At 42.5% G+C, this 13,485-nt stretch overlaps 1 protein-coding gene across 1 annotated transcript in view; it reads right to left on the reverse strand.

The window, feature by feature from the left end:
• Positions 1–13,485, reverse strand: part of LOC120987066 — a 133,189-nt gene that overhangs the window by 104,063 nt on the left and 15,641 nt on the right. The window contains exon 4 of the mRNA XM_040415703.1: positions 3,356–3,426. Coding sequence (XP_040271637.1) covers positions 3,356–3,426 — 71 coding nt within the window. The remainder of the gene's footprint in view (positions 1–3,355; positions 3,427–13,485) is intronic.

The following is a 13,485-nucleotide window of genomic DNA, read 5'->3' on the forward strand; positions in this document are numbered from 1 at the left end:
CGCTGAGGTTTTTCGGCAACAGATCCCTGTTTACACAGGGCGATGCTCTGCCATCAAACAATGATATTTTGTGCAGCAAAAGGGAGGGTTTGCTTGTTTGTCGGAATTTACTTCAGCGCTGATGTAATCATCCTGGCTGCAGCGGTGAAGTTCCTTCCACATCAGATCACCGTGCAGCCAATCACTGGCCTCAGCAGTATACATCATGGGGCTGCTGTGAATAAAGAGCCAGTGAATAAGGAGAGGGGCGTAACTTAACGGGAACAGCCCCTTTAATCCAGACGCTGTACAGTAATGTGATCTACGAAGAACGACTTGTGACAGTGCATTACAGGAGATCAGTTATCAGGGATGTGTCTACATGCAGCTCTGGGGTATAGACTATCACTCAGGATCAGTGCCAGATAAATAAGGCAATGTTACTCCACATTTTACTTAGGTTATAGCTACAAATAAGCTGTAATATTGTGCTAAATAGAAACCATATGCTTTGTGCAGTCAGTATTTAAAAGGGTTGTGCAAAGTGTTAAAGTTATCCCCTATCCACAGGATATGAGATAAATAGGGCTGGCCGATTGTGGCAAAAAAATTATCTTCATTATTTCAACTTTTTGGATTATAATCTCAATTATTTTTTATTCTTTCTAAATTAACTAAAAAACAAGTCCAAGTAGCCGGCTACAGTAAGCACCCCCAAAAGGAAGACATCATACCCAGGACAGTGGGTACACACAGGATGGAAACCATAATCTATATAACAGCTTCATCCAAATTAAACTAGAAATCTACCACAAAAGTTTTACCAAACTTGGCGCCTACTCGCAATATTTATTTCCTTTCCTCGCTGCCTCAAAGAGTTTGTGTTTGGAGTGGACATTACAGGGTCGCGTTATAAGAGGAGAGAACTGCAACTACCAGCAAGTAAAGGCTGTTATTATATGCGAGCTGGAGACATTACAGAGAGGAGGTGTAAAAGGAGACAACTACAACTCCCAGCATGTCCAGTCTGTTATGTGATATCATAGAACATTACATGTAGGGCTGAAACGATTACTCGATTGAATCGAGTAAATCGACACAAAAAAATACTCGTTCCAAATTTTTTGCATCGAGGATTCGTTTGTGTCATGTTAACACGGAGCGGCAGTGAAGCGCTTGCTACTACTCACCGCTCCGCGGTCACCCGCCGGCACGTGCAGTGCACTGTCCTCCTGACATATCGTCAGGACATAGTGCACGTATGCGTGCACTATGACCTGTCGCTGTATGACGTCAGGACGACAGTGCAGCGAGCGGAGAAGACAGAGGAGTTGTGGAGTGGCGCCCATACAGGAGAGGTAAGTATTAAAGGGCTGCTGGAGACTAGGAGCGGAGATGGTGGCACTGGGGGAGCCGAGTGCATGCTGGCATCGGAGGGGATGATGGCACAGAGGATTGATGGCACTGGGGGACTAATGGCACAGAGGATTGATGGCATTGAGGGGTGATGGCACTGCGGGGAGCTCATGGCACTGGGGGGACTGATGGCACAGAGGACTGATGGTATGGGGGAGCTGATGGCACATAGAGCTGATGGCACAGAGGACTGATAGCATGGGGGACTGATAGCTGATGGCACTGAGGGGGGCTGATGGCACAGAGGACTGATAGCATGGGGGGAGCTGATGGCACTGAGGGGGGCTGATGGCACAGAGGACTGATAGCATGGGGGGAGCTGATGGCACTGAGGGGGGCTGATGGCACTGGGGGACTGATGGCACGGGGGGGGGGGGTCTGATGACAATTTATAAAGGAAAATGTGTTTTTTTATTATTTTTTTTTCATATTAGAGTACTTGATTAATCGTTGGATTCAATCAATAGATTACTTGATCACTAAAATAATCGATAGCTGCAGCCCTAATTACATGCAAGAGGCACAAGAAGAGAGCACTCCTAGCATGTCTAGGCTATTATGTGATATTAGAGGACATTAAAGAGAGGAGATATAAGATGAGAGAACTACAAATACCAGCATTTCCCTGGCTCTCACACTGGCTTCTCCTCAACACAAAGCTCCGCCCTCTCATGTCACATGACATCATAACAGGTCCTTCCCCATCACTTCTCTCCTGCACTGCTGAGCTCTGCCTCCTACTGCATTGATCACATGATGGTAACATCATTACAGGTCCTTCCCCAACACTCCTCCACTGCTGAGCTCTGCCCCACTGCATTGATCACATGATGGTAACATCATTACAGGTCCTTCCCCATCACTTCTCCACTGCTGAGCTCTGCCCAACTGCATTGATCACATGATGGTAACATCATTACAGGTCCTTCCCCACCACTTCTCCCCTTCACTTCTGAGCTCCGCTCCCTCCTGCACTGATTACATGACGGTGATGTTATAACAGGTCCTTCAGCTCTTGTGCTGCACTTTACCAGTGCAGCCTGTGCAGGGTCTCTTCAGTCCCTGACGCCCACGCCAGGATTCATGATTCAGGCAGCAGGGACTGAAGAGACTACACAGTTTGCTCTGATACAGTAAAAAATTGTCAACACATCAAATGAATTTGATTAATCGTCCAGCCCTAGGGATAACTAATTTATCAGTAGAGGTCCGACTACTGGGACTCCCACTGATCCTAAGAACGGATCAGCAGTCCCACAGAGAATGAATGGAGTGGCAATGGGCATGCCATAACAGCTACTTCATCAGTACGGGGAATGGAGTTTCAGTGGCTGGACCCCAACCGATAACTTAACTATAACTTAAAGCTTGGCACAACTCTTCTAATTCCTTGCACTTTGTGATCTCTTTGTCAGGGCTCATGCACACGACCGTATGGCTTTTTCAGTGTTTTGCGGGCTGTTTTTAACAGATCCGTTTTTCCGTTTTTTGTTTCAGTGTTTCTGGTTCCGTTCTTCCGTATGGCATACACAGTATACAGTAATTACATAGAAAAAATTGGGCTGGGCATAAAATTTCCAATAGATGGTTCCGCAAAAACGGAACAGATACGGAGGACATTCCGTATGTGTTCCGTTTTTTTGGCGGACCCATTGACTTGAATGGAGCCACGGAATGTGATTTGCGGGCAATAACAGGACATGTTCTATCTTTGAATGGAACGGAACGGAAAAACGGAAATACGGAAACGGAATGCACATGGAGACACTTCAGTTTTTTTTGCTGACCCATTGAAATGAATGGTTCAGTATAAGTAACGCATACTAAACTCAAAAAACGGCCAGTATACTGAACACAAAAAAACGTTTGTGTGCATGAGCCCTTAAAGTCTGCAGTCTGCTAGACATAGTAATAGCTTTACAATTCAATACATACAATAAATGCTTCATTTAAATTATACCTGGAAACTTTAATCCCAACTTTTTGAAAAGAAGAACAGCAGGCACAGCAGACCCTGTGACATTTCCAGTACTGCAAACAAAACAACACAAATAATAAGAGGCAAGTTGTGGTACCATTATCCTAACATCTACCTACCTACTGTGTACCGGTAAGGGTACATGCACACGTTCAGGATTCATGTGCGGAGAATCCGCACTGAAATCTGCAGGTGTTCGCAGGCAAATCTGTGCGGTCAATCCGCATTAATTGGTGCGGATTTGCATACGGATTTGCGTGCGGATTCGGTGCGGATTTTCCGCATGCGGATTTCACTAAGTGAATGAAGAAAATCCGGTCAGGAAAAAAAAAATTAATTGACATGTCGCGGATTTTTAAATCCGCACCGCAGGTCAAAATCCGCGCGGAAAAAATCTGCATCGTGTGCATTGAGAATTTCAAATTCTCATAGAATACAATGGACATGACCTACGGTGCGGATTTTCCGCACGCAAATCCGCGCGGAAAATCCGCACGCAATCCTGATCGTGTGCAGGGGGCCTAAGTCTTTAAATTAGCTGTCATAATTGCATTCACGGTTACAGTACGATCGCCCAGCACTTGAATAATTCTTCCAACTTCTGACTCGCACTGGTCTCTAAAAAGACTTCATCTATGATTTCTTAGATTTGTACCTACCAGGATTATATTATATGAAGCTTTTTCTAAATAACAATAAGCTATTCATTGATTTGTATTGTCTTTTTTTCTTAGGAGAACTGGTTACTCTATAATTTTTTTTTCTCAATCAGTCTTTTTACTTATTGTGTGCCAAACAGTCTAGCAATTTCATCTGTGCCTTGCTGAGAGTACTGAATGTGAGATACGGGGTAAATGTACAAAACGAATTATCAGCAACATACCGTATAACCGGTCAGTGGACTGGTAGAGACGGCTACATGTGCATTGTATACATCATGGAGGGACAGCCTGGGAACGGCTGAGCTAGTAATGTATGTTCCTGCTTCCCTCTGTATTACAAGCTAAGGCTACATGCACACGAACATTGTTTGTTTCCGTGTCTATTCAGTTTTTTTTGCGGACAGAATGCGGACCCATTCATTTTAATAGGTCCGCAAAAAACGCGGACAGCACACCGTGTGCTGTCCGCATCAGTATGTCCATTCTGTTGCCCCGCAAAAAAAATAGTGCATGTCCTATTTTTTTCTAGTTTGCGGACAAGGATAGGCATTATTACAATGGATCCGCAAAATAAACGGATTCGTAAAAAAAAAATGGATGCCATACAGAACGTCATTTGTTTTTTTTGCGGATACACAATTTGCGGACTGCAAAACACATACGGTCGTGTGCATGTAGCCTAATACTGCACACACCTCTCTATAGAACCAACATATTCCACAATGCTTTTTAGGCTACATGCACACGACCGTATGTGTTTTGTGGTCCGCAAATTGCGGATCCGCAAAAAAAAAGAATGTTTCGTATGGCATCCATTTTTTTTGCGAATCCGTTTATTTTGCGGATCCAGTGTAATATTGCCTATCCTTGTCTGCAAACTAGAAAAAAATAGGACATGCACTATTTTTTTTGCGGGGCAATGAATGGGTCCACATCCTGTCCGCAAAAAAAACGGAACGGACACAGAAACAAACAACGTTCGTGTGCATGTAGCCTTAGGCCTCATGCACATGACCGTAGTTATGGTCCGCATCCAAGCCGCAGTTTTTGCGGCTAAGATGCGGACCCATTCACTTCAATGGGGCCGCAAAAGATGCGGACAGCACTGTGTGCTGTCCACATCCATTGCTCCGTTCCGAGGCCCCGCAAAAAATATATAGCATGTCCTATTCTTGTCCGTTTTGCGGACAAGAATAGGCATGTCTACAATGGGCCGCCCGTTCCGTTCCACAAATTGCGGAAGGCACACGGGCGGCTTCCGTTTTTTGCGGATCCGTGGTTTGCGGACCGCAAAAAACAGCACGGTCGTGTGATAAAAAAACACAAAGTGCATGCTTAATTAGACGCACACCAAAAACCATGATTATAATATGTGCAAATCTTTGATAGGAACTAACCAACTAAAAACAATTAGGCCCCTTTCACACGGGCGTTGCGGATTGGGGCCGGATGCGTTTAGGGAAAATGGTGTGATTTTGACACTAAAACAAGTCAGTTTTCACTGCGATTGCGTTCCATGTTTGCGTTTTTTCCACGCGGATGCAAAACATTGTAATGCGTTTTGCACGTGCGTGAGAAAAATCTGAATGTTTGGTACCCAGACCCGAACCCGGACTTCTTCACAGAAGTTCGGGTTTGGGTTAGGTGTTGTGTAGATTTTATTATTTTCCCTTATAACATGGCTATAAGGGAAAATAATAGCATTCTTAATACAGAATGCATAGTACAATAGGGCTGGAGGGGTTAAAAAAAAATAAAAGTAATTGAACTCACCTTAATCCACTTGATCGCGCAGCCCGTCTTCTCTTCCTTCTTCAGGACCTGGGTAAAGGACCTTTGATGACATCACTGCGCTCATCACATGGTCCATCACATGATCTTTTACCATGGTAATGGATCATGTGACGGACCACGTGATGAGCGTAGTGACATCATCAAAGGTCCTTTTCCTGTGCACAGCAAAGAAGAAGACAGAAGAGAAGCCGGGCTGCGCGATCAAGTGGATTAAGGTGAGTTAAATTATTAGAATTTTTTTAACCCCTCCAGCCCTATTGTACTATGCATTCTTTATTAAGAATGCAATTATTTTCCCTTATAACCATGTTATAAGGGAAAATAATAATGATCGGGTCTCCATCCCGATCATCTCCTAGCAACCGTGCGTGAAAATCGCACCGCATCCGCACTTGCTTGCGGATGCTTGCGATTTTCACCCAGCCCCATTCACTTCTATGGGGCCTGCGTTGCGTGAAAAACGCAGAATATAGAACATGCTGCGATTTTCACGCAACGCACAAATGATGCGTGAAAATCACCGCTCGTGTGCACAGCCCCATAGAAATGAATGGGTCAGGATTCAGTGCGGGTGCAATGCGTTCACGTCACGCATTGCACCCGTGCGGAAAACTCGCTCGTGTGAAAGGGGCCTTAAACAGGAGATCCTCAACCTGGTATAGAGAGGAATTTCCACATGCAACAAAGTCATAGGTCAGACAATTACCGCAAATCCATGATTTTCATGATATAACATAATGTGCCCTGGTCGTATAAAATAGGATAACATGATGGTGAAACACAAAAAAAATTGTGACCAAAAATTGTAACTAATCTCAAATCACTGAACCCTCAATTATAATAGTAATAACATGATTAGAAACATATCCTAATTCATACCAAAATCACATGTGCAAAAGACGACAAGGGTTAAGTTCTAGTGCATTAAAAAACAATAAAGTGCGAGTGCTATAACTGAAGTATGGAAGGTATATTGTGACCTGTGCAGTATAGAATCATCTCGGGGTCTCAGTAGTAGTGCCGCATGTGTAACCATCCCACGCGTATTGCCTCCATTGGATTTGGAGGCTGGAGGATATTTTTGGAGCGTGGGAGAAAACCAGTGTGCACAGAGGAAACCCGCGCAAACACGGGGAGGACCCAGAAACTCCACACAGATGTTGATCTTGGTCAAGGCTCCAGTGCTGCAGGGCCAAAGTGCTAACACAGTGTTTCTCATATAAATGTAACAAAAAGTGCCTGGCTGCCTATGATCAACCCACTGCCCCTTTCTCCCTGCTGCCCACTTCTCTCCTCTATCTAAGGGCTCATGCACACGACCGTATGTATTTTGCGGTCTGTAAAAAAAATGGATGACATCCGTGTGCATTCCGTATTTTGCGGAACGGAACAGCTGGCCCTTCATAGAACAGTCCTATCCTTGTCCGTAATGCGGACAATAATAGGACATGTTCTATTTTTTTGCAGAACGGAAATACGGACATACGGAAACGGAATAATGCACACGGAGTAACTTCAGTTTTTTTGGCGGACCCATTGAAGTGAATGGTTCTGTATACAGTCCGCAAAAAAAACGGAACGAACACAGAAGGAAAATACGTTTGCGTGCATGAGCCCTAAGTGTTAAAGGCCCATTTGGAGTCTGTTGGCATGTACACATGTATGCAAAACTATGTAGTTAATGTCTAAATTTGTATATATATGTACAAACCGGATTCCAAAAAAGTTGGGACACTAAACAAATTGTGAATAAAAACTGAATGCAATGATGTGGAGATGGCAAATGTCAATATTTTATTTGTAATAGAACGTAGATGACAGATCAAACGTTTAATCCGAGTAAATGTATTATTTTAAAGGAAAAATACGTTGATTCCAATTTTCACGGTGTCAACAAATCCCCAAAAAGTTGGGACAAGTAGCAATAAGAGGCTGGAAAAAGTAAATTTGAGCATAACGAAGAGCTGGAAGACCAAATAACACTAATTAGGTCAATTGGCAACATGATTGGGTATAAAAAGAGCTTCTCAGAGTGGCAGTGTCTCTCAGAAGCCAAGATGGGTAGAGGATCACCAATTCCCACAATGTTGCGCAGAAAGATAGTGGAGCAATATCAGAAAGGTGTTACCCAGCGAAAAATTGCAAAGACTTTGCATCTATCATCATCAACTGTGCATAACATCATCCGAAAATTCAGAGAATCTGGAACAATCTCTGTGCGTAAGGGTCAAGGCCGAAAAACCATACTGGATGCCCGTGATCTCCGGGCCCTTAAACGACACTGCACCACAAACAGGAATGCTACTGTAAAGGAAATCACAGAATGGGCTCAGGAATACTTCCAGAAACCACCTATAGAGAACATTTGGCGCATCATAAAGAGGAAGGTGCAACAAAGAAGGCCCAAGACGATTGAACAGTTAGAGGCCTGTATTAGACAAGAATGGGAGAGCATTCCTATTTCTAAACTTGAGAAACTGGTCTCCTCGGTCCCCAGACGTCTGTTGAGTGTTGTAAGAAGAAGGGGAGATGCCACACAGTGGTGAAAATGGCCTTGTCCCAACTTTTTTGGGATTTGTTGACACCATGAAATTCTGATTCAACATATTTTTCCCTAAAAATGGTACATTTTCTCAGTTTAAACTTTTGTCCCGTGATTTATGTTCTATTCTGAATAAAATATTAGAAGTTGGCACCTCCACATCATTGCATTCAGTTTTTATTCACGATTTGTATAGTGTCCCAACTTTTTTGGAATCCGGTTTGTATTTGACTGTATAGAGTAAAAGTGTGCATCCCTATACTATGATCATGTATATGTGCATATATAACAAAACGTACAGTGCATGTTTTACTGTATGTAGCAAGAGTGAGTGTGATTATGTATGTAGTGAATGTGCCATGACTATATGCAGTTTGCCTGTGGGTAGAGAGTGTTTAAAGGCTATGAACACCTTCGGGCGTAATTTCTTTTATGACTGCATTTTTAATTGGTGTTTATTAAAAATGTTCAGCAGGTTTTGTCATAAAGGTAATTTCAAATGTCAAGATGACTGGCACACACACTGGTTATAAAGGCCAAAAAGCATATCATGTACTGTATATTAGTAGTAGTGTTTATTAATGAAATATAAAATAGATATAGAAAATAAAATCACTGATAGAAATATAAAACTCAATGAGTTACCATATAATATCCCTAGTGGAGTTGGTAAATTACATCAAAACGTACATAACAGATGTGGATTTGCGGGGCCCTCGCAATAAGAATGAAGATAAATAGTCTATTAAGAATCCATAAAAAATCCATAAAAGTCAATAGCCTTCAAGTACTGTATCGGTGGTAAAAATTCAGCGGCCGTGTTACTTTGGCCCTATGTTTGGATATTATCTGAGCTCATTATGTAGCTCTTTTCTTTTATACAAATGATCCAAGGCACCGTAGGCTCCCATAAAACTCAATATTTTATTTAAATCTTCATTAAAAATGCCAATAGAGCAACGTTTTTACCATAAATGCTCTTTTTCAAGACATACTGTACTACAATTTAGAGTTTTATGGGAGCCTCTGGTGTCTTCACGGTTGGCAGAAGGCCATCCCAACAGGAGCACAGACCAGTTGAAGTGATGCAGGGGAAGCCAGTTGTGAACTGTAGATCTTTTCTTTGTGAGAATCAAGCACATGCTGTTTGTTACTGTTATCCGAGCACTGTATAGCAGTATTTAGCACTTTATGGTTGTATTGGAAGACTACATGGCACAGTTTTGGTGACAGTATATTAGTGGTATTATTACTATGTGGTCCATGTGTGGTGGGATTTTTGCATGGTACTAATATTTGAATATTTAACATTAATTCTACCTTTTGCTTAGTGGGAATTTTGGAAAATACGATAATGTGCAAGTTGCTAAATTATCTGTGCCTTCACTTGATATGCCAAGAGCCCCACATGTTGCCCTGCACTTTATCAACATCCAGTCAGTCTGAAATTGCTATCAGCAGAAAAAAAAGAATTTCATATGAAAATAAATGATTCCAAATTACTTAAACACAGGCACAATGAAAGAGCACACCATGATCCATATTTGTAAAATGAGTTACATAAAAAAAGAAGCAACCGGCTGTCCTGGCAGACAAATTAGGGGACAATAGAGCAAAGTAGGACATCCGAAAAAAAAACAGAAAAGTGTAAGGACTGATTTATGTACAAGCTGCAGATTCAGAACATCCTGTTTCTAAATTGCTGTATTAAAAAACATCCAGTCATCACAAATGGAAAACAATGCACATTCTGCAGCGGATTCAGCAAGGATAAATACTATACATGAATCGATAGGCGGTAAGCATTAAGGGATAATGGATATAATTTACATCAACATTGCAGTGTGAACAAAGTCTGAGATATACTTTACCAAGCCCGAATCAAGCAGCACTACTTCTGTGTGACTGGCATGAAGAACATCTATATATAATCATGTAATGAGATCTAGCAGGGTATACTACATATTTTGTTCTATTCAATACCGTATATTAAAGAGGGCCTGTCACTAGGAAATGCAGTGCAATCTGCAGACAGCATGTTATAGAGCAGGAGGAGCTGAGCCGATTCATATATAGTTATATAGGAAAAGATTCTGTAAAACTTGTAATTTATTCATTTAAACCTCTGCTCTTTCTATACTTAAAATAGTCCCTGTATACACACTTACACAGAGAATGCTATCAGTCACTGATAACATCTCCCCATGTACAACTATCAGTGACTGACAGCTATCTCTATATACACACTTAAACAGAGAATGCTATTAATCATTGATACTACTTCCCTCATGTACAACTATCAGTGACTGACAGCTATCTATGTATACACACTTACAAAGAGAATGCTATCAATCACTGATAACACCTTCCCTGTGTCCAGCTATCAGTGACAGACAGCTATCTCCGGATACACACTTATACAGTGAACGCTATTAATTACTGATAACACATCCCACATGTACAGTTATCAGTGAATGACAGCTATCTATGTATACAGACTTACACAGAGAATACTATTAATCACTGATAACACCTCCCCTGAGTATAGCTATTAGTAACTGACAGTTTTTTATGTATAGACTTACACAGAGAATGTTATCAATCACTGATAACACCTCCCCTGTGTACAACTATCAGTGACTGACAACTATCTATGTATACACACTTACACAGAGAATGTTATCAATCACTGATAACACCTCCCCTGTGTACAACTATCAGTAACTGACAGCTATCTATGTATACACACTTACACAGAGAATACTATAAATCACTGATAACACCTCCCTGTGTACAACTGTCAGTGACTGACAGCTATCTCTGTATACACACTTACACAAGGAATGCTATCAATCATTGATAATACCTCCCCCATGTACAACTATCAGTGACTGGCAGCTATCTCTATATACACACTTACATAAGGAATGCTATCAATCACTGATAATACCTCCCCTGTGTACAGCTATCAGTGACTGACAGCTATCTCTGTATACACACTTATACATAGAATGCTATCAATCACTGAAAACACCTCCCTCATGTACAACTATCAGTGACTGACAGCTATCTATGTATACACACTTACACAGGGAATGGTATCAATCACTGATAACACTTCCTCCGTGTACAACTATCAGTGACTGACAGCTATCTCTGTATACACACTTACACAGTAAATTATATAAATCACTAATAACACCTTCTCTGTGTACACCTATCAGTGACTGACAGCTATGTATACACACTTATCAGAGACTGACAGCTATCTCTGTATACACACTTACACAGAGAATGCTATCAATCACTGATAACACCTTCCCTGTGTATATTTCTCAGTGACTGACAGCTATCTCTGTATACACACTTACACAGGGAATGCTAGCAATTACTGATAATACTTCCTACATGAACAATGAAGTCAGAAAGAGGAGAGATTTAAAGGGGTTGTCCAGGTTCAGAGCTGAACCCAGACATACCCATATTTTCACCCAGGCAGCCCGCCTGATGTTAGTATCAGAGCATCTCATGCTCCGATGCGCTCCCTTGCCCTGCACTAGATCGCTCTTTTGTTTACAATAACACACTCCCGAGCAGAGGCTTCCGCCCAGCAGTGTGTTCAGTGACATCACCAGGTCAGATGGGCGTGCTCTAGCGCTGCCCTTGCCATTTTACTGGCTTGGGCAGAGCTAAAGCCCGCCCATCAGTGCCGGTGACATCACTGGGCTTCCTGGCAGCCCCATGGAGAGCCCGGTTCATCACCAGAACTCGTGAAAATGCCTTTGCCCTGCGCGATTTAGCGCAAGGCAAAGGAGAGCATCGGAGCATGAACTGCTCCGATGCTCAAGTTAGGGGGCTGCCTGGGTGAAAATCGAGGTATGTCCGGGTTCAGTTCTGAACCCGGACAACCCCTTTAAGGCTAGGGCTACATGACGACATGTGTCGCGCAACAATAAGTCGCGCGACACATAGGGCACAGCTACACTGCAACATGTGTCGAACAACATTCATGTCGCACAACAATTTTTATAATGATAGTCTATGGTGTTGCACTGCGACATGCTGTGACTGCGACAATCGCAGAAAAATCCATCTTGGATGGATTTTTTGCTACTGTAGTGTTGCAGTTGCAGCATGTCGCAGTGTGACACTATAGACTATCATCATAAAAATTGTCGCGTGACATTGGTGTGACAAAATGACGCGCGACACATATTGTCGTGTAGCCTTAGCCTAAGTGTATAAATTACAAGTTTTATTGAATCTTTTTCTACAAAACTATATATCAGTCTGCTCAGCTCCACTTGCTCTATAACAGGGATGAACAACCTCAGGCACTCCAGCTGTTCTCAAACTACAACTCCCTGAATCCTCCATTAACTTCTGTGGGAGTTACAAGAGCAGCCTAGTATGTGTGAATTCTGGGAGTTGTAGTTTCACAGCAGCTGGAGTGCCTCTATAACATGCTGCAGATCAGGGGCGGAATGGGAATTTAAAGTGGCCCTGGAAAAAACCTAAATGTGGCCACATGTTGTAGGCAAGTCCAAATTGACAAAAGGCAGGGCAACACGAGTAGGTAGGGCCAACCGAAACCACAAGTAGGCAGGAACAGCAGAAGTAGACGAGGCCAGCAATACCCTAGTGCAGCACAAAATACCGCCCCAGCAAAACTGAATACCACAGTGCAGATAAAATACTGTCCTATCACCATACTGAGGACAGTGACACAGTTGAATTCAGGAGGGCACCTGGGTTGATGCATAAGTACCTGATGCTTCTAGCATTGTACCTGGACAGCGGCGATGAGGGGTGCTTGGGGCGGTAAAAGTCGAATACAATTTTAATTTACTCTTTAAAAAGTCGCAAACTGCGTGTTTGCAATTTTTTAAATGCGACTTTTAAAGAAATAGTTGCAAGTGGTGTTTTTTTACGCCACCCTTGCCACTGTTCCAAAAAAGTGTGGTAAGGGGACGTGACCAGACGCCATGAAAAAATTCTCTTCAGTTACGGCAATTTTCTGGTGCAAATGAAGTCAAACATCTACAGAAGGTGAGATCTTTAGGCACAAGAAACTGCAGGAGGATGCGCCTAATTTATGACGAGGCCTGCGTCTC

Source organism: Bufo bufo, chromosome 1 (genome assembly GCF_905171765.1).
Source record: "Bufo bufo chromosome 1, aBufBuf1.1, whole genome shotgun sequence".
Classification (NCBI taxonomy): domain Eukaryota; kingdom Metazoa; phylum Chordata; class Amphibia; order Anura; family Bufonidae; genus Bufo; species Bufo bufo.